This window comes from Seriola dumerili, unplaced genomic scaffold (assembly GCF_002260705.1).
Source record: "Seriola dumerili isolate Sdu_G_001 unplaced genomic scaffold, Sdu_1.0 BDQW01000019.1, whole genome shotgun sequence".
Classification (NCBI taxonomy): domain Eukaryota; kingdom Metazoa; phylum Chordata; class Actinopteri; order Carangiformes; family Carangidae; genus Seriola; species Seriola dumerili.
The window spans coordinates 698963-725606 of record NW_019174274.1 but is presented as its reverse complement, the minus strand read 5'-3'; the positions used below and the strand labels follow the sequence as shown (position 1 = coordinate 725606).

Sequence of the window (26644 nt, the reverse complement as noted above, 5' to 3'; positions counted from 1 at the left end):
TGTGCATAAAATAACCTTGAACGTTGTAATATTTCTCCAGCTGTGACTCTAAGGAACACTGCCTACTGCCCAAGCTCAATGAGAAGATGTTTGTGTGCGATTACTCACCGGATAACTTCCTTCAAGTCACCTACAGGTGTAACAAGATCACCGGTGAGTATTTTCAAACACTCATTGGTTGACAGTGAAAATGTTGAGATGATTTTTAAGATTTCAAGGTAAAATCTCACTTTATCTGCGGATATTTTGACAGATGTGGACACTGCCATTATATGTGAAGGAGAAAGTGCAGCTATTCAGTGTGGTAAGATTGCGTCGATAATAATTTCTGCATGGAAATATTTGGATATTAAAAAAGGATCACACATCTCTCTAAGATATTCTTTCGAAACATATTTATACTCATCTTCCTTTAATCCGGACTTCGCTTTTTGAAAGTTGGCATATAGGTATTTAATTCTAATAAGGTTTGTATTTATTTATTTTGACGGGTTTATCAAGCAAGCTGCATCAACTGGGAACTTGTTATTGAAATAAACTTTGTCTGTGCCATCCTTAGAGGAGGGAGCCCTGCATATAATGAATTCCAATTTTGGACGTCTTGATGCGAACACCTGCAGCGAAACCCCTTCAAAAAAGACCTTCTGTACAAGTGCTGTGGCTCATCAGAGAGTGAAAGAATTGTGTGTATTGGACCAAAAGACAAACTAAATATTTGTTCTGAATTCTTGTTCTTCTTGAATATATTTTCATATATGTAATTAATTCATGTCCTGGTTTGTGTTTCCATTAATAACCGTTGCCTTTCTTTAACATGTATTGTCAGGTGTCATGGAAAAGAAGAGTGCAACCTCACAGCCAGTGCTGAACATCTGGGAGAACCTACTTTCTGCGATGATAATCCCTTGTACCTCTCTGTGGATTACATTTGTTACTGATCGGTAAGAGTAACAAAGGATATGTGCTGTGCATGATTTAAGAAACAGCTAAACCATTTCACACGTCATGCTATGTTTTCTTGTCATTTTTAGGAGATTTACCTCTGACATCCATGTCCCAGAGAGGAAAGGCAGCTCTTCATCATGGGTTTCATCCCATTCTGTGGCAGCAATCACAAATCAAACATAATGTGATTGGATTAATCAAATTAAAGCAGTGCAAATAATGATTGTGTTTTTGTCTTTTTTTTTGTCACATCTTAACTTCTCACTTTAAAATGATATATGAACACATCCTATGATGCCAAATATGAATTTTTCCAAACTATTCAGTTATTACACCGTTTTCTCCAATTTTTGAAAAAGCTTGAATTCATTATTAAACTGCAGGAATTACAAGATATGCGTATGGCCACAGAATAGCACCTGCATTTCCTCCATCTTTAGTATGTTACTCTTACTACCTTCATAGGGGTTTCAAGATTTTTTAAGCAAGAGTAAATGTGTAAATTCAACAACAAATGTAATGCCTATATAGTTTTCATCTGGTTATGTGTTGTATTAGCGCCCTCTACTGGTAGATACAGCACGGTACTCACACCAACCGTTAGGGCCAGTCTTAATTTTTCTTGCAAGATACCTACATCTTATGGAAGTTAGACAGTTTCACAAAAACAAAGACGTATTTTAAACCTACGTGATTATCTAATGGTTACAAGCAGTGGAAGACGCTGACGAATGGCGCCAAATGACAAAAAAAGAGAAGAAAACTAAAGAAAACATGGAAAAGATCAGGTAGGTGCAGAGCAGGTTTCTCAGCAAAAAAAAAACATAGCAACCAGTGAGGCCGGACTGTGGAATGTTTATTAATGATAGTAAACTTCGTGACGCTGTAGAAAAATTGTACACATTTGATGTGCTGTGTATGTACACAAAATGCAAATCTACCTGAGTCGTGGAAGAGGCCGCCCTGTCGTCCATCTTGAAAATTTACTCCACCTTTCAGCAGCTGCGACAGAGATAAAACTGAAGGAACCACCTGCCCTCTGATTGAACCCCGCTTTGTGATTGGACTGTTATTGTCCAATCAGATTCAGGTGATAAAACAGGATCAAACTTCATAAATTCACCACTGACATCAGTTGTTCAGTTATTTTATTAAAAGGTTGTTGTTTTCCACAAATATAAAAATTTTCTACAAAAGTACAAAATTAATCTCTCATGCATATTTATTTTACAAGATTACACAGGCCTATTTACAACAACAAACATTTATTATTTGTATATAATTTGTATATATAACATCACTGGCTCAAAATCTTTTTGACCCTAATTTGAGCCCATAGATCTGCATCTGGCTGTTTTACCTCATGTTAAAAGACACCATGTCACTGTTTTCCTGCTCAACATCCATCCAGTGTCGTCAAAACTGTCTGAAATCACTCTTTTGTTCACTTGTTTACTCTGTGGTGAAGAATAAATTCAGATTTCAGAAAATTACTGATGATCATCACTATCAGCTGTTGAGTCGCACATTGGAAATGATCACATCATTGTATTGTTTTTTGAGGGCTCTACATAGTGAGTATATATACACACATATTTAAAGAGATAAAATGGTGGACAGTAGTGCACTATATAATAAGTATGGAGGGATTTTTTTTTCCAAACTTGAGTGGTTCACTTTAAGAGTCAAAGTCCACTTATTAAAAACACAGACTTTACCGACAAAACATCTCAGTTAAAGATTACAGTGAAACAGTAAAACAGAGATTCCTTCTCACACTTCTGCTTCAACTTAATTTGAGCTCTTTGGAAAGGCATTGGTCCCCCTCACGGAGAGCGGCAATCAGAATTGAGCTGGCTTGAGTCCCCTTTCTTCGCACAATGTCAATCATGTCTCGGGCTTTTTCTGTTTTGATTTGAGGTGTGAGTGACTGCATTTCGCCGTCATTTACAACGCCACTCTCAAAAAGTTTATCTAGAACCTCGTTTAGAACAGATTCAGACACTCTATAAATAAACTGTCTCCGAATTAAGAGCAGCTTGTCCTCTGCTGGGAGGCTGTCCTCTGCTGCGAGGCTGTCCTCTGCTGCGAGGCTGTCCTCTGCCGGGACGCTCCTCTGTACAGTTTCCCTTCTTGGACCACCTGGTAGAAAAGACTTGTTCAATAACCAACAATCACTTTTAAACAGAGATCTAGTTACAAAAGACCAACAGAGATGAAATGCCATGTCTTTTTGTCTGCTGCAGCATCTGCTCTGTAAATCACTTGTCCTGTGTTCAGAAACCAAAAATGAGAAATGTATCTTATATTTTTTGGCCTGTCTCTTGTAACACCAGCACTCTGACAGCCTGCCAGCTGCTGTCAATCAAACACAGAGGAGTTCGACCGCTGGCTGATTCAGGACTTGATGGAGCGCTGTGTGAGTAGAAATAATTATAGTCCTTATTTTCTAAAATTGACTTTGATTTTAACTTTTAAGGTTTGCACACAAAGGTCTTAAGTCATGCCTATTAGAATTTTCTGGCTCACAGGTCAAAGTTTTCAACCATTTCTTACTAATTTTATACACACTGATAAAAGCAGACTGAAGATGATCAAGAATAAAGGCACACTGGATCAATCAATAACCATTAATCTGTTCTCTGTTCTTTTCTATTCGACTATCAGGTGAAGTGATGCTGTAGGCGGATGAAGACTTTACCAGTCAGGTCGACTTCACGCTCCCAGACAACTGCATTTGTTTGGTCTCGGACTGTTATAGTCGCCTCTTCTGTGTCTGCAGGCAGGCGAATCTCAAATGTTGGGTGGTAATTTGGTCCAAAATCCAGGTCAAACTCTTCTTTCTGAAAACCAGTAGCACCAGTGTCAGTATCTCTATGGACTCCAAAGTAAATTTAATAATAAAAAACCTTTTATTTGAAATACTCACGTTGGGTTGTATTTTATAGGCCTGCGAACAGTGAACAGAGTAACACTGATCTTTGATGAGTTTGCATTTGGATGGCGCCTCGATGTACTCAGAATTCCGCTGTTTTACGCTCACCTGAAGAACAATCATAACATTTTCATTAGAGGGTTCTTCCTCAGTAGAGCCCGACTGACACTCTGACTGTACTCCAGCCTTCCTGGGTTAGCTGGCTCTGTGGGCTGGTGCCAGGCTTCTGGTAGCAGTGAGCGACGTATGGGGCTGGACGGACAGGGTAGTAAAGACATTGCCTTATTCTTGTCTTTGTTAAATTACCCAGGTTTTGTCAAGTTTCACAATAAAAGGATTAAAGATTTTAGACTCAAAGTGAAGCTGTAGCATTTCATTAAACTTTACCTCGTCAAGGGGGATGTTTCTTGGCAGGAGATACACATTGAGGTTTTTCCTCTGTGTTTTTGGGTTGGGTGGTCGGAGGAACAACAAAATTTGGCTGCTAATTAGTTTCCTGTTGTCCCACAATCTCCATAAAATATCAAAAGGCCAGGCTAGGCCAAAGGAAGATAGATGAGGGACTTTGACAATCACATGAGTGTCTGTGATCTCCAGTGGTTTGAGGACACTCATTCCATCATGAGTGATGTGGATGACAGACAGCAGGCCATCAGAGAGCAGAGCTGTGAAAACACAGAGACATTCAATATCTTGTTTTAGTGACGACAGCCTCGTTACAATGGTAGTGATTATTTTATTCTATATCTAGGACACTTAGTCTAGTCATTTAAGAATTAAACAGTTGCCCACTTCAGGAAAATTCACTGAACACAACCGTCAGCATTGGAGTCAAAGAGTAAAAGATAATGGTGTTTCATATATTTAGGATCCCCAGATTATAAATCCTGATGACTTAAGTGACCTCCTGATCTTTCCTGCGCTATCCTGAGGACAAAATTCCCACCATGTATTTGTGAGAGCCCCAGGACGTCCACATTAACCAAGTGTGCACCAGCGAGCTCTGATAAACTTCGTCATGCTTGAGGTCTGAATGGTCACTGTGGCTCTTACCTGACCTACGTCATAGTGTGGGTGTTGGGACAGTGGTTGTGATGGACTCTGCAGCCTAAAGTGGACACTTACAGGACGTTAGTTTCATTACTGCCATAAAAAAAAAAACACAATTATTTGCTTACCATGGTTTGTTTCACAATGTGGAAGGTGGAGCTGACAGACGGCTTCCTCGGGACACTTGATATCGAACAGCGGCCCTGCAGCTATCTTGCCAGCTCTTTGGAGGAGGCTCTCATCCCATTGGACAGTCTTGTAGAATAGCGCCGCCTCACGCGCCATAACAAACACCAGTCCAGTTAAAGCACACTGGAACTCACCTGGACCAGGACACCTGAAGCTATAGGACATAGACATCTGAATGACCATGATGAACAAACACAATATGACAGTAAAGTTACACGCTCAGCATCGAGGGAGAGAGCGGGAAAAGAGCCATCCATGAGAAAGCTGGAAGTGAGAAGAAGAAGGAGGCACTTTGTCTAAAACAGCATTGAGTGGTTTTATTATGTGATTACCTGTATGAGACTCGCGTAGATTCAGTTTGCAGTTTAGGCGTGAAGCTTGATGGAGGCTGGGATTCAGAAAGGAACAACATCAGTTAAAAAAATAACCAACTTGTGTTCATATATTCTTACACAGTCCATACTTAACTGAGCAGATTGAGTGTGACACAACTAGAAAACACCATAGTAATTATTTACAGATGACATCTGAGTGGTTTGAAGCACGGCTGTACGTCTATCCTGTATCTGGAACCTGTTTCAGCTCCCCACCTGACCAGTGTTTATTATATCAGAGTTATTTCCAGTGTTTGCCTCAGCATTGTCTCCCGTGTTCTTCTTCCCATCATGTCTCCTTGTCCATCCACACCACTTTAGCGCCACCTGTCCTCTGTCTCAGCCAGCCTCCCATCTCTATTAACCATTTCCCCTAATTCCACAATAAATCCACTGTCTCCTTGTGTCTGTGTTTGGGTGCAGATTCGAACGAGCAGTAACAGATTCTGCGGTCTGTGGGGAAATAACTGACTTAAACCAAGAAAAGTTTCATAATTTGTCAAAGTATAGTAAGTCATAAAAATGGTAATAGGCAAGCGTCTGCTCAAGAATAGCTGAAGAGGATGATACTAGCTCGAACTATGTGAAGGTAGCCAATCTCACAGAAATCTGTCCAGATTCTGAAATTGCTTGAAATGACAAATTAAGGGCAAAAATTTAAATTGAATCTGCACAGTGTCTGTCTGTCTTAAAAAAATGAAATGTTCCTTTTTTTTTTTTTTTTAATTGTAAAATGTTGAGAAACTCCTCTATCACACACTGCAAGCATCTATTCTACATAATAGATGTTTGAATTCTTTGAATATTTGTTCATTTCCTGCATGTGTGTTGAGGCCTGGAATATCAGTACACAGTGGGTGGGTTTTCCTCTCACCGTCATCAGCTCTGTGTCGTCCTCAGATACGTCCATATTTATGTCTGCTGTGTGTGGCTCCTCTACGATACCAGAGTCATTTGCTGGAAGGAGGAGAAAAATGTCAGAAATCAGCAATCCCTGTTCCTTCTCGTCATCAGATCTGAGTCAGAGAATGTGAACAGAGTCCAACAGCGGCAGCCCGAAGCCTCCTGTCATCGCTTTCCACTTTCCATGTGTCCAAATACCCGCTACTGTGTCAACATAGCTAGTCGTTTGTAGCTTCCTTTACTCAGTGAAATTCACCATCCACACGTTTTTATGCATTAACTCTGATATACAGTAAATATTTGGTTGAAGAAATGAGCACACATTCATTGTGCAGTCAGATTTTTTTGATGACAGATTGAGTAATAGGAGACACTGTCTCAGTACTCACATGGTCTGTAAGGTGCTCTCATTCCATCGGCCCTGCAGGAACAAACACAAACACAACCACAACAGTTACAAAGTGAGAGGAGAACAATCAGGTTTTGTTTTAGTTAGCTTTACTAAACCCAACACTGAAAATCCCAAATCAAAGTGGACTGAAAATGCCACAAACATTGAATTTGAACCAAATTTGAAGAAATTCCCTCAAGGCGTTACAGAGTTCAGGATGTATGTATGGACACATAATCCAGACACATAATGCCTCATGTAAAAGAAATCTCACTTTCCACAATATGGGATCTCTAACGTTAAAACAAACTATGAGCTTGGGTAAGTGAACTTGTATCAGCTCATTAGAAACAAGCAATAGTCACTGTTACCTTTTTGCCTTGATCAGAAGCGGCTGACTCTGCCAATAACTCTCCATGCCACACGTTACTGGTAACCAGCCGGTCAACCCCACATCCTTCAATGGCTGGGGGTTCAGCACTTGCAAGGGGTCAGATGCCTCGTACTTTACACAGACTCTGGGAACTGACTGGAAAACTGTCTGTAATGCTGGAAGGACACTCAGACCTGTTTCAGTCTCATAGTCCTTCACATGGGAGAAAAGATCCAGCTGGAATTCAAGACGATGTTTCCTCATTTCATTATCATCATCATTATCCATGTTTGTGTGATAAAAAGGGAAGGTTTCATGTCTGCACACTGAGGATAACAGCTCCAAGATCTTGTCTCCTGTCTGCTGTTCTCTCTCTGCTGCTGCACAGAACAGATTGGCAAACAACTCAGATGGATCTGAGACTCCTGTAAACCAGGAAGAGAAACTGGAACCAGAACAAAACATTTTGATATGATGTTAGTAGCAGAAAGAGAGACACATAATACTGACATACAGGGAGTGTAGCTGCTAAAAGTCCACCAAATACCTGCTAATCCGCACAATAAAGTAAAATCAATCAGTCTAGAGTTCAACTAACAATTACAATGGCTTTGACTGACTAACTTCACAAAATAATTCATGATTTTATCCTCAAATCATTTATGAATCAATTAAATCTGAAGCCTGAAATGATAGACCGCAATTTTGAACACGTATCATTCAGTCCTCAAAGTGTGAACGACTTCAAAGAAATCTCTTCAGATGACTCATACAGTAAATCCAACATTACATTGATGTACTTAAACAAAAACACAAGAATAAAGACTTGGTCAAAGCCTAGTATATGGCTGGGCCGTGTATGATCAGTGATTGAGGATGCAGTTGAAGACTGTTGAGGAATTTTGTCATAATTTTGTATGTGAATTCTTGATCTATAGCTATGTGCGGTCACCGTGACCTTTGACCTTTGACCACCAAACTCTAATGAGTTGATCCTTGACTCCAAGTGAATGTTTGCGCCAATTTGATGTAATGTTCATGTAGACTGATCAATTGAGCACATCACCTTAAGATGAAAACTAAAAGTGAGTTGGTGTAGATGTAAGAGCACAACTCCATCCATTTACCTGAGCTGTGAGATGTAAGGCAGACACTGCAGGAAACTCCTCCCTTCACTGTCTTCATGTGACCAGCCTGTCAACACCACTTGTTTCTTCTCTGAATGGAGCTTCAGCACCTCCAGGAGGATCGAGGACTTTCTCTTTGAGAGGTCTATGAACCAGACCGCAGGAGCTGACTGGAAAACTGACTGTAATGCTGGAAGGACACTCAAACCTGTTTTAGTCTCATAATCCTTCACGTGGAAGAAAAGATCCAGCAGAAAATCACACTGATCTTTCCTCAGAAGATCATTATCCATGTTTGTGTGATAAAAAGGGAAGGTTTCATGTCTGCACACTGAGGATAACAGCTCCAAGATCTTGTCTCCTGTCTGCTGTTCTCTCTCTGCTGCTGCACAGAACAGATTGGCAAACAACTCAGATGGATCTGAGACTGTTGACCAGGGAGAGAAACTGGAACCAGAACAAAACATTTTGATATGATGTTAGTAGCAGAAAGAGAGACACATAATACTGACATACAGGGAGTGTAGCTGCTAAAAGTCCACCAAATACCTCAAAAGAATCAAGACTAGGTCAAAACATAGTATATGGCTGGACTGCGCATGGTCAGTGATTGAGGACGTGGTTAAAGACTGGTGTGGAACTGTTATAAACAAATAACATCAGATCCTATCTGCAGTCTTCCTTTCTCTGTTTGCTTCTCTCCTACAGTCTGTGCTCACATATATAGTATTCTAATGCAGCCAAACTCCCATTTAGCTGTTCTCATTTACATGTTTTTGCTGTTTCTGTTGTCAGACAACAGAAGTTTGAAATAGTGACTGAAACACAGCCCATTAAGACCACATGTTAACCACCCGCTGCTCAAATCCTGATTCCAAGTGAGTCCAAGTGAATGTTTGTGCAAAATTTCAAGAAATTGCCTCAAGGTGTTCCTGAGATATCGCGTGATGGAATGAACGGATAGACGGTCAGACAGTCGGATGGACAGATGGACAACCAAAGCTGATGTAATGTTCATGTAGACTGATCAATTGAGCACATCACCTTAAGATGAAAACTAACAGTGAGTTGGTGTAGATGTAAGAGCACAACTCCATCCATTTACCTGAGCTGTGAGATGTAAGGCAGACACTGCAGGAAACTCCTCCCTTCACTGTCTTCATGTGACCAGCCTGTCAACACCACTTGTTTCTTCTCTGACTGGAGCTTCAGCACCTCCAGGAGGATGGAGGCCTTTCTCTCCGAGAGGTCTATGAACCAGACCGCAGGAGCTGACTGGAAAAGTGCTCTCAGTTTTGGAATGACACTTGAACACCCCTCACTCTCCACATGTTCATAAAAATCAAGATAGATGTTACTGTTGTCATTTGCAACAGAAAACAATGAGAAGAGCGCATTCACTACATCGAGAACACTCTCTCCTTTGTGAAGTGCTGCTTTCAGGCAAAGGTCCAGCATCAGCCTCTTTTCTTCCCTCCCCAGTGAACCATGGTGCTGGTGCTGGTCCTGGTCCTGGTCTTGAAATCCTGGACCTCTATAGGTCTTCCTGAAGCTGCATGATAACAAACAAATACATCAAACACATTAGTACTGCATGTACCCCTGAACTGAGCCACAGCAAATGTACTACACCTGTTGCACATGATCACTGTAAAGCCATGTGAACTTTGCGAGCTCCCAAGCTCTAAAAGGTTTTGTAGTTTGAAAATCTGTGCATAGTTAGTTTAGATCAACATGAACGCAGTGTTTAAAGATGGGTGGGGTCCGACAACTACTGAATAACAAGATGGTCTCTAGTTCCACTCTGTGGTGAATTAGTTATCTGGAAACAGGTTCAAATTTCTTTCTACTTGGTGAATTAACTTTTTTATTTTTTTTTATTGGTGATGATAACCTAATAAATTCTCCCTCTCTAAGGTTTTCTATGATAGATGAATCACATCCAAAACTGGAGGTCTGATCTGACCATGGAATAAGCTCATCCTTGAGCTTTAATTCAGAGTTTACAAATACTGTATTGTTCAGCTACCCCAATTGAAAGCTTTTTTTTTTTCTTGTACTCTAATTTGAAAAGCCAGTAATTCAACCACCAAAAAAGAAGGATTTTCATTTCAACTCAGCAAAGTTACATACCTGAGTGAGCTGATGTGTGGCCAAGCCTCTAAGAGGAGCTCGCATAGACTTTGACAGACAGGAGTCGGCCTGTCCCAGTAGAGACAGACATTAACCTTCGTAGGAATCTTCTGCATGACTTTAACAGCTCTTTCAAACAGCTGTCTTTTACCCTCAACTGGAAGGTGCAACCAATTTCCATCAAGGGCAAGTAAGCTGATGTGGTCCATCGGCCCCTCACCGAGAAGGAAAATCTTCCACAGCTGCCGTGGGAGAGGATCACACCTACAATTTGAAGAATAAACAAAGACCTTGTGCTCATTATAAAAGCAAGCAACAGCAAAGGATAATTGTCATTATATCTTCCATTCTTATTCCGATACTCTTTTAGGGTACGACAGTTTCTACATTATATGTGGTACCTAAGCAGCAATTTGACAATTAAAAACACATGCACACCCATACCATTGGACATTTTTAAGGCATCCAAACAGGCATCTCATTCCATGTTCTGATACCATGACGTCTTCAAGGTTCAGCTGGATTTTCTTCTTTGACTGAGTGACCACGTAGGCCACGGCACAGCTAGAGTAAGGATCAAGGATCTCTCCAGCGAGATCCAGACAGTAGTCCAGTTTGTCCAGAAGGTAGATGCATGCGTCAGGACACTGGGACTCATACAGGCACCGGCATAAGAACAGTATGTCCACGTCAGACCCACTGTCCTCAGTATCAGCCTCATCTTGCTCACACAGACAATGATAAAATGTGGTTGTCATTTCTTTAAAGAACCAGTTAGATGTTTTCTTCAGCTCCTCCGCTGGAATCAGACACTTCATCAAACTCGGGCTCTTCTCACTCAACAATCCACACATGAAAGGGATCAGGGGCCTCATGTGTTTCATCTCCTCAGTCAGGCACTGCTGAAGAACATCCTTCGCTTTATCTGGATTCTTCAAGAGCCACAGTGCAGCGAAAAACTCCTGCATTGTGTAATGAAGAAATGCATGTGTGGCATATCTTTCAGTCAAGTTTCGTTGGATAACAAGCGGTTTCAGGAAGGAAAGGACAGAGCTGTCATAGCAGGGCAGTTCGGTCAGGTTCGCAGTTTTTCCTCCAGTTGCTTGAAAAGCAACCTCAGCCAGAGACAGTATTTCCATCCCCTTGCTGTTGATGTAGGACTCTAGATGCCTGATTTTTGTTTTGTTGCTATTCCTTTCAAGGCAAAAACGAACAATACTGACGTATACTTTAGTTATAGTGCAGGGCTGTGGGTCTTCTGATGAAAAGCAGGCAGCCACCATCACTGCATACATTGGGACGTAGCAAAGTGTTAACAACTCCAAGTTGCTCCAAACTTTATTCTTTTGTTCGCCGAGTGTTGCAGAGAAGTATGTTTCTATGGACTGCTCACTAAAGCCTTTCACCTCCACTCTGAGAGAGTCCCAAGAGAAGAAGTCCTCCTCGTCATCTGGTCTGCACGTTATGATGATTTTCGCATCAGGTAGTAGGTCTTTCTCTACAAGTCTTCGCACCACTGATGAAGAAAGATCTGTGATTCCATCAAAAATGATTGTAACACTGTCAGAGTTCTTCTTCATATCAGCTAAAACCTCTTCTTTGAATTCGTCTGGTTCACTGAAAAGAAGCTCCTCTAAGCTCATGCTCATGAAGTCGGACGTCATTTCTCTCATGTTAAAGTAAAACATGTAATCCAGCTCCTTGCTGTCGCTTTCTGCCCAGACTTTCAACATTTCCTGAGTGAGTGCTGTCTTTCCAATTCCAGCCTTACCAACTAAGACTATGTTTTTATCTGTTTTCAGCAGGTCACCGGGGGAAATTTCTGATTTCTCCTCAGGCAAGTACGTCCTTAGCTTTTGAGGGCGACTCATCTTCTTGCTCTTCAATTTCTTTATTTCAGATGTAGAAACACTTCCTTCTGTGTCTAATACCAGTGGCGTGTATGACAGATCAATCTTGTGGCTGTCATCGAACAGATCTTTGTTTGCCGTCCAAAACATATTTGACATTCTTCTTGCTTTTGACTTCAGCTTTGCCTGATATCTGTGGCACGGCCGTGAACCTAAAAACAAAACCAACAGCAAAGTAAATAAATACTGTGAATTGACTGTAGTGTCCTTGCACACTCCTGCCAAACAGTGGATAAATAATTGCACACACAGACACATGGAAGTGCATTAAATACAATCAGCACATCAGTGATAAATAATATGAAAGAAATTATCAATCAGAATTCAGAAACAAAAATACCTTGTAAGTAGTTAATATCCATTTGCGTGTCTTCCTTGAAGGAATAGCAGCTGATCCAGTGGTGCAGGTCAAACGTCTTGGTCTCAGTCCAAGCTCCGCTCTTGTCGTAAGGGGTGAGGGATGCCGTCCCTAAGGTCCTCTTCCTCGTCATGTCAATAATCCTGAGAAACTCGTAACAAGCTGCTTCCCCTTTTTTCATGACCAAGTCCAGTATTTTTCTGATTTTATCGTAGTCATTAATCTCTTCCTGTATTCTGATAACCTCTTCATCACTAAAAACATTACGCTGATACAAGTTCTCCACAATCACAGAGAGATTCTTTAATTCTCTCACAAGGTGGACTCTGGCTTGCCTGACATAGTCGAAGGCAGACTGTGATGAACAAGCCATTTCTTCTATTTGTTCTGCACACAGACCCAACTTCAATGATCTGGAAAAGAAGATACAAGAAATAAAACGTTAATTAAAATAACTCTTTTGTCTGCGATGCTGTCCGAAATCTTTTACAGTAACAAATATTTTTGCAGGAATGTTCAATCTTCATGCAGCTGGATCATTTTAACAGTTTGACATCAGTTTCTAATGGTGTTAATCCTGGATGGATATTTGAGTCCTTATGAAGAATGTGCAGACCAAAATAACAGTAGGGAATCCAAACACTCCCAGTCCTTTATAGTCTCATGTCTCATGCTGGCAGATCCACTGCCACACTGCATGTATATTGGCTGCAACACAAGGGCCTTGCTGAAACCAACTGTGTTGAGATAGTTTAAAAATGCTCTGACTTGTTTGTTTGAAAGACAGTTTGATTTACTCACTACAATCTGTTTTAAGCAGTGTGCTCTGACTGTCCAACATCCAAATGAGAGAAGAGAGGAGTTGATGATACATTTGTCTGACCAACAGTCCAAAACCCAAAGATATTCAGGTTGACTACAAAGAAATGCATCAAATCCCCACCTTGAGAAACTGGAGGCAGCAATTTTTTGGCATTTTTTTTCTGAGAAAAAAAGGATTATTCACTTATCAAGTTAGGTGCAGACTAATATTCTGTCAATCAACTAATAGTTAAACTGATTAATCGTTGCAGCTCTCTTTGAGAACATCTACTAAACCTAAGAAAGTACAGGACTATGTTCCTTTAAGTTAATATGCAAATTACATATCATTATTTATTATTTCAGGTTTCTCAATGCAACTAAACATGTTTCTAAACAGGATTAAAGCATTAATACTACATATAGTATCATTTATTATCAATCTTAAGCTGCAAAGTAATTAGTAACTGAATGTATTGGGGTACAATACTTAGTTATTCATAGTCTATGAACTGCTGTGGAGTGCAACGTGTCAGGAAGTAAAGTACAAGCTGGGATGTAACTTTTAAATAAAGCGGATCAGCTGAGCATCACTTAACGTACAAGTGACGCGACACTGGCGGCAAATTTATAAACGTATTCAGCACCCACAGGTACTTTCTTCAAAGTGGAAAAGAGTAATGATAAGTGGAAACAAAGCGGAGGCCAGTGTGGTCTCTTCTTCACGTACAGAAATAACCGGAAGGTGAAGGCGACAGGTTCCGTGTGTTAGCATACAACAGTTTAGCACTTCCACAGCAGTTTTTACAACGGTTTAACCCTTCTTACCTGTGTGGCACCGGGTCACAGACAGATTTTCTTGGCCCTCATTGAAACTTTGACTGGCGTGCGTCCTTTCTGTTCATTACTTTCTGTCATACTTTCACTTTCGTTGCATTAAGTCACATCCTGTATGAGGAGGAGCTCTCAGTCACATCCACAAGATGGCGCCTTTAGACCAGAAAACGTAAACTCAAACCCAGACACCCAACAGGAGTAAAATGTATAACAGAAGCTCTCCTGTGGGTGTAATTGTGCTTTTGAGACTCTGAGAGTTAATGCAAGAAACAAGAGTCAACACGTGTCTGTTGGAATCACTGGCTGCAACAAGTCTGTAAGGTCAATACAAAGACATGTTTTAAATGTACACTAGCTCTCCAGGTATGTAACCATAGAAATTGTATTAGAGCTGACAATTCATTAAAGCAAGTAATCCTTCACTACATTGTTTTTTGTCTATGCTTCTGCGAACATCTGGTCTTTGACCTGTTAAATTGCTGATAAAATGTCCTTGTACAGAAACACACATTATGAAAAAATATTTTGCAGAGGCGCAGTTCAAGGATTCAAGGCCAGTCAGATAAAAGCAGGCACACACAGGTTTCCCTTACAGTAGACAAAGACTTTCTGTTTAGTGGGAAAACAGGTGTGTGTTGTGTGTGAGGCATGGCTGTATTCTATAAATGAATGTTTTTAGCTTCAGATAATGCAAACTTTTCATAGTGTGAAACATTTTGTATAATTGCTGGAGCCTATTATTATCCAAATAACACAGGTAATGATAATTTTGTGAAGGAACATATCAAAATATAGTGAGGTGTATGTTAAAATGTTCCCATACAGCAAAAAAAAAAGCTCATATGTGACACTAGTCACACAACAGAGTGTAAAAAACTTTCACAACAGAATCTGAGACTAAACTAAACATTTCCATCTTCTGTGCTTTGCATTAGTAATGCACGTGTACAGCATGTGCCAGTGGCTGCGGTCTGGGCCTTTGCTCAAGCTATAAGTCAGCTGAACCACCCAGAAGCAACTCTTAAGAGAATAAAACATGCAGACACATTCCCTCCATGCTGTGTGAAACAGCTACAAAACAGATAATGCAATATCCCAACCGTCAAGGCCATTCCTTGCTATCTTCCATTTGTGTGTTGGCAACAAAATGCTTTTGTTTGCAGACTTCACACAGACCCAGATAGCTGCAGAGCCAAACAAATACATGTGAGAATAAGGAAAGTCACAGAAGGGAAGCAGTTTTGTGGAGCTGATTGGACCTCCATCTCGAGGAGAAGAAACTCTGTGCTCCTCTGGACCAGTAAAAAGTCAGACTTCCTCTCTGGACTTTTTTGTTGTCGAGTGGTTGTCTTACACTGCAGTCATGGTGTCCTGTGCTCTTCTCATTCTGGGTCCTCTGTGGATCCACAGTCTGCTTCAAGCCTGCAGAGGAGAGGAGCTGTCTGGGGAGGCAGTGTTGTCGTGGTTCAGAGAGCGGGTCCTGGGGGGCCTCGGGCTGGAAGAGCCACCTGCGGCCACAGTGCAGGGTCCTGATGTGGATATGGCACAACCAGAAGCACGGCACATGCATCGTAGGGCCCCCAGGACTAGCAGGACAACATGGGTCAACCATCAAACCCGTCTAAACCAGGAAATGTCTCAAATGATTATCTTTCCCAGTTCTGGTGAGAATCTTTTGTTTGTTTGTATGTTTTTTTGATCCTTAAATTCAAGACAATAATTCAAAAAGCTAAGTGTAGAACACAGCACGTTATAGTCATCATAGACAGTTTTATCATAGTTTTCTTGTGCATGCTCAGCAAAGCTGACCTAATCATGTGAAAATGAATTGTGAAATTGAACTTTATCCAGTCAGCAACTGCATGTTAGCGTCTGCTAAATAAACATCATCTGATTATTTCCAGACAACAGTCTTCTTTGGAAAGTTTAGAGTTTGCAGATTATAGATGAAATAACATATAGATAATTTAGGGTGAACGAGAAAGTTGCTCGGTGAGTAGAAGATGTTTTTCAGGAGAAGAATCACTCAACCTATGATTGCCATGAAGTGAGTTGCGCTAAAGGATCTTAATTACAAATATTCTGAAATGTCTCATCTTTAAGTTTTCTGTGTGCTGCAGATCTGAAACGAATAAAGCCAGATAGTTGCACTTTAACATTAGTTTATGATATAAAAAAATGAATGTGTTCATGGAAACAATCGAGAAGGGATTTACTTTAAGGGTATAGATTTTTAAAGGTCAGATGTGGGCTTTGTTGCACCTGTAGCTATACCAGACAGTGCTGTCATCGTGTCCTGGAGTACACCTGTGCATCACTGCATATTAAGTGACTCTTTAAAATTACTGATGGTATTCTGATGACTTCCTGTTTGCATGTGTTGATCTGAAAGAGTCCACACACTGAGGCCTCCTCTAGATAACAGCAGGACTCTGATGAAGCCCCAAAGGAGTTACAATATATTAATAATTAATAAACTTCACTGACCTCTCTCTAATCTTTCTTTGGCAGACTCATCTTGTGCCGAATCTGACTCAGCTCCTGGAGAAACCCCCGAAAGCCACTTCACATATTACTTCCAGCCGTCCATGAACCACCAGGAGACCGTGGTCACATCTGCTCACCTCTGGTTCTATGCAGGTGAAGAAGCCACAGCAAACAGTTCCGCCGAGCTGTTCATTCTCACTTCAGCACAGCAGCTTCTTCAGGCAGCAGAGACTCCATCAAAGATGAGCTCAGACGGATGGACCACCTTCCACTTGGATCAGAGCCAGCTGGTCTCTGTGGCTGAAGGCCCTTTTCTACTCCAGGTCCGCTGTCCGACCTGTCAGTGCCACGCCAATGAACCAGACAAGATGCCTTTTCTTCACCTCCACGCTCAGCCTCGTGGTCCAGTCCGTTCACCCCGTCACGCACCAGTAACCATCCCCTGGTCTCCCTCTGCTATTGACCTGCTACAGCGGACCTCTCAGGAGAGACCAGAGCACAGTGACTGCCACCGAGAAGCGATCGAAATCAGCTTCGAGGAGCTGGGCTGGGACAACTGGATTGTCCATCCGAGAGTGCTGACCTTCTACTACTGCCATGGGAACTGCTCGGCCGGGGATCGAACCACCACGATGCTGGGGATCACTCAGTGCTGCGCTCCAGTCCCAGGGACCATGAAGTCCCTGAGGATCACCACGACATCTGATGGTGGATACTCGTTCAAATATGAGACCTTGCCCAACATCATACCTGAAGAATGTGCTTGTATCTGAACATGAAAGTTTATGTAAACAGTATTATACAGTACATTATATACTAATTGTCTGAGTATACAATTATACTGTTTTTGCAGTCAACATATAAAAGAATCAACATCATCATCAATGCCTGTTATTCACACCACAACTTCTTTCTAGAAAAAGTTGTTGGTGCAGATTTAGATTTGGATAGGTCAATATCTCAGCACATAAAACCCAACTGTTTGCATAGCCAGAAACAAGCAGGGGCTTAAGCTTAAAAAAATATATGTATTTTGTAGTTTAGGGGACTTCCCCTTTGCTTTAAATCAGCCATTTCTCTTAGTAATTATCCATCATTCAACTCTTATCAAAATGTCTTGCATTTGTCATGTATATTAACTACAATCTATAAGTAAAACTTAAGGTCATGATTGTAGTGTTTTTCCTTTGTGTTGTGATTCTCACCTTTAAGGGGCAGTGCAGGCTCACTTTTAAACTGCATCATTTCACATCAGTGCCTTCACAGTCTTCTGTTGTTAACTGATATGCAGTAATGTATATTAAATCATTGATTAAAACATGGAACTGTTGCGTTCTGTAAGTGCCACAAACTCTGGGTTAATATTTTACTTTCCTCTTATGCCACAGGTTATTTTTTACTGCATTAATTTTAACCAAGTACTTAATTTTTAGCTCATGCTTCATATGAAAATCAACAATTTGTATATCAGTTAACTTTGCCGATTTATTCACTGTGTAACAAAAAGATTTTGACGGACAAAAACGTGGGAAGAGTTTATACAAGCTGCAACTTAATCACCAAAAAGAGTCCAAAAGCCCAAAGACAAAACATCTTGTTCAAATATATTTATTTATTTACTCTGAAGACAAAATAATCTCTACAGTTACAAAAACTACAAAACTTGCAATAGAAAAAAAAGAAAGAAAACAATGTATAAACCATTGAAGTACAATAGTCAAAATGGAATGTCGTACCTTGCAATAAGTGGCAAAACTGGAAGTGAGATGATTACAAGAATACAGCATCAAACAGCTCCTTTGGCAATCTGTAATTCCTTTTTTTCCAGCCACAGATCATACAACCAACTGACAAGGCGATGAGAAAGTATGAACTCTGCATGAGAACTGAAAGCTATTGATCAAGATGAACGAAGATTATGTGTTTACATGGCACCAGGCTGTGTGTTAGCAGCCGACCGTCATCATTCCCCTCAGCTGGGTTGGTTTTTTTTTTTTTTTTTTTTCCATGATGCACAAAAGCATCCATGTTTCAGCACAAAGAAGGAGTAGTGGTGCATGTCAAGGATGGAAAGTATGTCTAACCAAAGAAGAATGTAAATTTCAAAAGACAAGGATGGAGTTTCATTGTTGACAGTAGCCTGGAAGAAAGATGTTTCCAGCTGGTTAGCAAAAAAAAAAAAAAAAAAAATCCCCGACATTTTAAACTTTCTGCAATGATGTACATTATGAATCATTTTTATATTACATAATTTAGGGAAGAAAAAGGATTACCAACATCAAGTGCCTACTTCTCAACAGTCATGTGAAACAGGTGGCATTTGTGATGCCAACACTTCCTTCTAGACAAAAATGTAACTAATCTAGAGCTTTGGTGAAAAAAAAAAAGTACTGGTAAAATAAATTGAGTATTTTAAATGAACTGATTGTACATAAAATTACTCTTGGAATGTCCTTGGAACATTGGTCGATAAAGAATTCAAGCATTTCCCAGGTAAAACATTTTGGATGTTTGGAGTAAATATACAGGCTGTTATTTCCTGAAATGGTGTGGGCTCTTTCTAATAAACAATAATCCCTAACATCAGATCTGTTTAAAGTAAACACGATTCATCTAGCACAGGTTAAGCCTGCTGCACACGCTCCAGAAATGACATAACCCAAGGCTGTGTTGTTTGAGCTTCTCTCTGAGGCCAACAAGCCTCAACGAAGTGAGGCATTAACATTTGGCGACATTTGATAAAAAGAGAGCCTTGCTTTTGTCAAGACGACAAAAAAAAAACAAAAAAAAAAAAAACAACAAAAAAACACTACACTCAGCCAGGAGTTTGAAGCTTACGGCGATCCTTACAAGGTCTGAAATGGATGAGGATTATTGCATGACCACAAAAACAGAGTGGGTGAAAGAACAGGGTGTAGACAAGGTTTTAGCTGAAGGCACAGTCAAGGTTTGGATGTAGGTCGGCAAGCAGAAACTCGATATGTGGCAGGCATTCAAGTTTAGAGTCGTGGAGATGAACCATTTGTCACAACACAGCTTGGTCAGCATTTTTTTTTTTTTCTCTCTCTTTTCGACTGACCCCTAATACTGAAAGGCTCATTTTCTCTCATCCACACATGCATACAAACACACACACATACACGCTTTGGTCTCCCTCAGTGGTCTGACTGCATTCCCATATGTGCTTCCCCCATGTGTTTAAGGCCAGTAGGAATGGAAGGACAGACGTTTGTGGCAGGAAGCACGCTCAGGCACGTATTCCTAGGAGAAGAGACAAAACAGGACTATTCAGCATGTTTGTTCATTACAAACTGGATTTTTTTTTAAAGGGTTTATTCATGGCTAAAGTTATGTATGTAATAAAACTGATTAAACCCTCAGTCAATGGACCAACTTCATTTTTGAGCTCTGAAATTGTACGAGGCAAGTTGCAGCCATCATCCAAAAGATCAATAGATATATTTTCTGTTGATCAGCCAACAGATTAATCAACTAATTGCCACAGTACTAGAAGGGTTTGGAGTTGGTATAAATCTGCCTGTAAAACGCATTTATGAGCAAGTTTGAAAACGTCTTTGTTACCTTTCTCGCTTGCCTCTCCCTGCTTTTCCTGGGCAAAGTTGAGGCGGTTCTGCTCGGCAGCTGTCTGTGCAGCCGTGTTGACCTCCGGGCTGCTGCTGCGTGAGGGGATTCCCTCGTCTGCCTGGTAGGCCAGGTCAAGGTGCTGCTGGGCCAGCTTCAGGTGCCTCCTCAACCGCTCCAGCTCCCTGGACGAGGGCCCCTCGTCCCCAAAACTCTCCCTCCCGGAGTCGGCTATTGGAGAATCCCTCAGCTCTCCTTTTAGTTTCTCCTTCTTCATGGTGGCATGGTATCCTGGTGGGGCTGTTGGCATGGAACGTGAGGAGGTCGGTGGCGGCGGGGCTCGGGAGTTGAGTGTAGCCCGTCTGCGGAAGGTGTCACGGATGCCGCCGATCCCCAAATGGACGATTTCCAGGACAGTGAGGATCAGGCAGAGGAAAGACACCACGTACATCACCAGCAGGAAGATGGTCTTCTCCGTGGGTCGGGACACAAAGCAGTCGACTGTGTGCGGGCATGGTGAGCGGGTGCAGACGTAGGAGGGTATCACCTCGAAGCCGTAGAGGACGTATTGGCCGAAAAGGAAGGCGACCTCAAAGGCGGAGCGCCACAGCAGCTGGCACACGTAGACTTTCATCAGGCCGTCACGCAGAATCCGCCGACGACCATCATGCTTCTTCTCAGAGCCTAGGAAACACAGACACTGCTTACAATCTGACTTGGGAACCTACTTGACAGAACATCAAAAGGTTTGGTGACTGACAAATTGCTGCCCTACTTTTTTCTTCTTTGTCGGGCTTCTCTGGCTCAATTTCTTCAGCAATCATCGGGTCTTCCTCTCCATTGTCCTCCGCCTCCTCATAGTCCCGAACTGCCCCACGGCTGACGATGGGCATCTTCTTCTTCCGGTTCCGGACGGGCCGGTACTCGCTGTCGTCCATGCGGGTGATCTTGTGCATGGCAAAGCCCAGGTACATGATAGTCGGGGTAGTGATCAGGATAACCTAGACAAAAACACACACGTGTTGTTGAAATTAATCAAAATCAGAGACACAATCGTTTTAAAAATAAACACTGCAGAGGACATTTTAGCTTTTATGTTCAACATTTGTCAAAAAGTGAAATGCAGCTCACCTGGAAGATCCAGAATCGGACGTGAGAGAGTGGTGCAAACGCGTCGTAGCACACATTCTCACACCCAGGCTGCTGCGTGTTGCAGACAAATTTACTCTGCTCATCATAGTAGATGGTTTCACCCCCGACGCCCGTCAGCACGATGCGGAAGACGATGAGCACCGTCAACCAGATCTTCCCCACAAAGGTGGAGTGGTTGGAGATCTCATCCAGCAGACGAGTTAGGAAGCTCCAACTCATGGTGCCAAGGTGACTGGGGAGCTAAATCAGCTCTGGGTGGGGAGAAAGTGGGAACACTGACATGATGATACTGTTTCGCACTGTGACCTCATTTCAGGCTCTTTTGTGCTGGTTTACAGTTTTTCTTCTCTTCTTTTTAGGGTCGTGGCATGCTATGCAATTTACAAGCTGTGTTAAGTCACACAAATTTTTAAAATTAGTCAACAACAGTCGTTTTTAAGCAGAAATACACAAAATTCAAAAACTGAATATTTTGAGTTTGAGATTGTTGTTCGGACAAAACAAATCATTTGGAGACTTAAAGTTAAAATTACTGTATAATTTATTAATGCAAATAGACATTTGTTGCTGGCCAGACTGAGAAACTCCTCATTGGACAAACGTGAAAGCGTGAATGTGTAAACCTGGTAGTCTGATGCATGTGCACAAAGTGATTAAAGAATGCACGTTTAAATATTGCATTCAAGTATTCTGGGTAAACCTCAACCACGGAGCTAGGCAGCAAACCGACCCCATGCTTTGTTTTAATAAGACACAGGCTTCTGGAACATGCAGGTATCCATGCGTCAACTACACAACACTGAATCTGTCCTGTTGGTCGGAGTGCACTAGTCTTGGTAGCAGTTCGGTAAACCCGCATTCCTCCAGCTTCCTGCCATGCCAAGCTTGAGCTGCTTAATCGAACATCAAAGTGTCGGCTGGCAAGTTGCTGCTAGGCGTGAGGAGACCTGCTGTGGCTTTGCACTCCAGGTATTATGATACTGAAGCAGTGAATGGGGGTAGGTAATTTATTCCCTGTCACGCTTCCAGAAATGATCCCTTTAAATTCTTTTAAAAAACCACAACCTCACACCTCAACACGAAGACATGAACAGAATGGAGCTGCTCTTTTTTTTCCCCCCAGTTCAGTAACAAAGTGATTCATCCTTTAAACTGGATCTCTGTGTTTTACAGGAAAGCCTGATTCACCAAATTTTTTGCAACAAATCAGACAATGCAAAAACTTCATATGGTAGTTTTTTTAGTGATATTATTATTAATTTTCTTTCGAAAAAGTAGCTAAAAATTTGCCTTGAAGCTTATTTGTGCACTGAAATTGAAAGGCCACATCAACTGCAGCACTCAGCTTACTCAAAAGGTCTCTAATATCAGTTTGGTTTAATACCTGGATGAATATATTTCTCACTAAAGCAGGGCCCGAAATATCTGATATTAATTCCATAATAAAGATCCTTTGACTTTTTGGACTGACCTTCTCTAAATTTCTGTTTTCAGAATAGAAAAGAAAAGAACCAGCATTTCATGACTCACAGCAACTGGCCATTACAAGCATCTATAGGCATGTCGATTCAGATTAGGACATGATACTCACGCCCCCACTCGCCAGGTTACTCATCAATTCCTTTGCAAAATCCTCCCTCTAAACTGGCACCTTCAGATGCTGAGAAATGTTGAGTCTGACTTGCCTGAGCCTGACCAGAAAAATATTCCACCAAAAAAAAAACAAAAAAAAAACACGCCTTCATGGAGAGGTCCAGGGACCCACTAGCCACACCAAAGCTGTAAACACATGTTAGAAGTTGGCCCGTCTTGGTTAGATCCAGACAGTCAAAATTATGGACCTTGAAACACTTGGACTCAGATTCAAAGTATTTAAGGGTTTCAGGCACTAAATGTAGAACTAAATCACACTTCAAAAAAAAAAAAAAAAAAGAGGCAAGACTCATCTACTGCAGAGATTTTGTACCATTATTTCTATAAAACCATCCTGTGCCTGCTAAATGTAGATTTCGGTCGTGGGAATGGCTAAGGTGTTTGACAAAACGGACAACCTGTGTGACCCTGAAAGGAAAGCCTGAGACCAGAGTACATCTGTTTTACCCCTACCATACAATTACAAACCCCGCCCATCTTCATTAAAACCGTGTTGGTTTCTCACAGCTCAATACTCTTATCTGACATTCAATAAGGCAGATTGTCCCTTTAAACATCACCTGACCCAGTTACCACCTTATTTGGTTTCCTCCACCGAGACTCTCAGCTCTGATCCTCAGCCCTCTCCAGCTCAAACCGTAATGCAAAACAGTAACCGAAAGCATCTTGGGAGAAATGAGGGCTTTTATCGTCATGAAGCCGCAGGCTAACCACTAATGGTCATCTAATATCAGTACACTGAAAAAAAACAACAAAAAAAACACTGCAAAACATGCTGAGCTGCCAGAACGAGAAAGTACAGGCTGATATTTGAAAGTCACCTCCGAGGGGGTTCTACGTCTGTTTGTGCCACTTTAAACAAACTTTTTCACTGCACTGCGGTCACCTGATCGACACGCAAAAATGCAACGTTTGACCTGCGCAGATGAGTGACAGCTTGGGGTCATGGAGTCACTGTAAAGTCTGCAAAGTGCGAGATAACCAAGGCAAATATCCACATTGTCAGTACATTTTAAAAACCTTTTTCCAGGGTTTTTCAATGCTTTACGTGCACGAGTGATGCCTCAATTCCACCGTTACTTCCATTTAAGACAGACTGTATCCAGCACAAGGCAGATCCATTGATGCCTGACATATAAAAAAAAAAAAAAAAAAAATGCCACTGAATCGTCACAGCCAGGGTGGTGTATTTCCTAGTAGTGGGTGAGCTATTCCTGTCTGGTAAATTATTTCAGTCTGGTGACTCTTGCAAGTGAAAAAAGTTACTGTAATTTTAGACGCTGGCTGTGCGCCACAAGTGGGTCAAACCGTAGTTTTGGTTTTTCATTTTGGCTGTTCATTGTGATATAAACTTTATACAGCAGGTGTTAGTGCTCCAAAGAGGAGTGTAGCTCCTGCTTAGAGGGTCCATTAAAAGTTTCCAAGCGTGCAGAGCTAAGGAGGAAGAGTAAAGACTCCTCTCAGAGGTTTCTCAGAAGTTTTCTCTCCACCCACAGCAGCAGCAGCAGCAGACTAAATTTACTCAGATGAAAACCTTTACAGCTCCCCTTGTTAACACACTGTAAATCCTCACTGCTCTCTGCTGCTCTCTAAATAAAAGACACAAATAGAAAAGTAGCTCATCACCCAACAGTGTATTTGACTTAGACAAACTGGCTTCCTGGCTCAAGCAATGGCAAACATTTTTGCAGTGCCACCCTCCCAACAGCTGACCAAAGGCAGGTTTTAAACAGAAGCTTATTTGCTCATATGGGCTAAACCCAGCTCAACTGATTTAATGGCTTTTCTGCTTCAGGAGCCACTCGTCCGCAGGAGGAGAAGGAGGGGGATGGAGAGTTTTTGGGCAAAGGATCTGGACAAAGCGAAGGCGAGTTAACATTCCTGCCTAACCAAAAGCAGAAAGCTGGATTTTAGGGTTCAGGGAGCAGACAGAGGGCACATGAAATCCCCATGCAGTCTGACCAGCAAGAGAAGAACACAGCATCTACAAATGTCAATCATCTCCTTCTGTCTTCTGCACTGTCACCATGAAAAAAAATAAAAATAAATAAATAAATAACTCTTCAATCTGCAACAGACATCCAGTTGGGAAAAGCACTTTATCCACAACACATATTTCCTTTTCTGTTTCAGACAAGCAGTAAAAAGAAGTTGAAAGGAGGTTTAAAAGCTCCTCAGCAGAGCTGTTGAAGGCTATGAACACGCTCTGCTGAGTCAGACTGAATTGTTTTGGAAATTGTGGCATTTCTGGAGGAAAACAAAGTGCTGCCAAGCTTCAGTGGGGAAACAAAAACCCGGTGAATTAGAAAATGAAGCCATCATTTCAAAGAACCAGAGTCACGATTCGTCAGGAAAGTTAAAACCACTGTCAGTAAGAGAATTACTCATTAAAACAACTAAGGAAAATCACTGTAATGCTTACAGTCTGGTGTGAGGTGATTTAGTCATCCCGATGTGGAACTTTTGAACCTCCTGTGGTATTGACACAGCCTTTTTAGGCACTTTCATCAAACCATATCCCCTTATAACATAACATCGCACTAACAATGACTTTTACAAAGTCTTTGATTACATTTTCCCCTTTGGACCTGAAACTAAGAAAATAGGACGACTCACCGCTCTCCGGCAAGGAGCAAGATCCAAAACTCGTAACGCGGAACCCACTTGGTAAATTTAGATTAAACCCTGCTCGTAAAATAAACTTTTTAGTTATCAAACGAACTCAAATGAGGCTTAATTAAGTTGTAAAAAGAAACTAAACTGTCGTAACAAACTTTTCTCGGTGCCAAACACCCACCTTCTGCGCTCCAATACGCGCGTCTTCTCTCCTCGTGCTTAATTGCTCGACCAGGTTTTCCTAATTAAGTGCGCGCTCTCATCGGCGTCTGCGTGCGTCCGCGTCCGAGGCAGCCGTCAGTATGAACCCATTCAGCCCGTGTTGACCCCATGTGTCGGGGTCCCGAACAAGAGGACAAAAGAAAGCGCTCTGATTCCCGCAGGCTCCTGGCTGCTCCCCTCCTTCTCCTCCTCCTCCTCCTCCTCCTCCTCCTCCCGCACCTCCTCCACAACTCGGCCCCATTCAGAGGAGGCCCCTCGCCTGAAACCTGAGATCCACGACGCTGACTACCGTTCGGCCCTCACGACAAAAGACTATGGGGATCCTATTATTCATTTTATAATATGATGATGCTGTATAAGTGTCACAGTTAAACCTCAGGCCTCCATGGGGACTTTAATATGAATATAATAGGAAATAAAAATAACAGGAGATACAATCAAGCCTCTATGACCTTTCTATTGCTTCTCCTCACTATAATTCTTAAAGAAATATATTGCATATACATTATTATAGCATATAAACATGGTGTTTGGCTGCTCTGCTGTGAAAAAAGGGACGACCATCAATGATAATAAAATATGTACAGGCCCACATTCAAATACATT

At 41.6% G+C, this 26644-nt stretch overlaps 4 protein-coding genes across 5 annotated transcripts; 2 read left to right on the top strand and 2 right to left on the bottom strand.

Annotated features, from left to right (window-relative positions):
• Positions 1-30: 30 nt before the first annotated feature.
• Positions 31-938, top strand: LOC111233868 (L-rhamnose-binding lectin CSL2-like). Its single transcript, XM_022761772.1, has 4 exons — positions 31-153; positions 254-304; positions 560-683; positions 827-938. The coding sequence occupies exons 1-4, from the start codon at positions 87-89 to the stop codon at positions 936-938; spliced, it is 354 nt and encodes a 117-aa protein (XP_022617493.1). The 5' UTR covers positions 31-86.
• A 1222-nt stretch (positions 939-2160) lies between these two features.
• LOC111233709 lies at positions 2161-12754 on the bottom strand. Of its 2 annotated transcripts, none has more exons than XM_022761593.1 (14): positions 12671-12754; positions 10865-12482; positions 10421-10684; positions 9393-9839; positions 8288-8734; positions 7159-7605; positions 6786-6817; positions 6368-6450; positions 5452-5507; positions 5059-5273; positions 4268-4545; positions 3875-3988; positions 3647-3788; positions 2161-3087 (listed from the first exon to the last, which is right to left on the bottom strand). In XM_022761593.1, the coding sequence occupies exons 1-14, from the start codon at positions 12690-12692 to the stop codon at positions 2732-2734; spliced, it is 4521 nt and encodes a 1506-aa protein (XP_022617314.1). In that variant the 5' UTR covers positions 12693-12754; the 3' UTR covers positions 2161-2731. The 2 variants fall into 2 exon arrangements, with proteins under 2 accessions (XP_022617314.1, XP_022617322.1); XM_022761601.1 differs by having other exon boundaries at positions 7159-7448; positions 8581-8734.
• Positions 12755-15624: 2870 nt separating this feature from the next.
• inha (inhibin alpha subunit) lies at positions 15625-17586 on the top strand. Its single transcript, XM_022761584.1, has 2 exons — positions 15625-15990; positions 16838-17586. Exons 1-2 carry the CDS (start codon positions 15690-15692, stop codon positions 17584-17586), a joined length of 1050 nt encoding a protein of 349 aa, XP_022617305.1. The 5' UTR covers positions 15625-15689.
• Positions 17587-18798: 1212 nt separating this feature from the next.
• On the bottom strand, positions 18799-26159 carry LOC111233693 (gap junction gamma-1 protein-like). Its single transcript, XM_022761572.1, has 5 exons — positions 25998-26159; positions 21527-21798; positions 21171-21396; positions 20396-21079; positions 18799-20074 (listed from the first exon to the last, which is right to left on the bottom strand). Exons 2-5 carry the CDS (start codon positions 21764-21766, stop codon positions 20061-20063), a joined length of 1164 nt encoding a protein of 387 aa, XP_022617293.1. The 5' UTR covers positions 21767-21798; positions 25998-26159; the 3' UTR covers positions 18799-20060.
• Between the last annotated feature and the right edge of the window lie 485 nt (positions 26160-26644).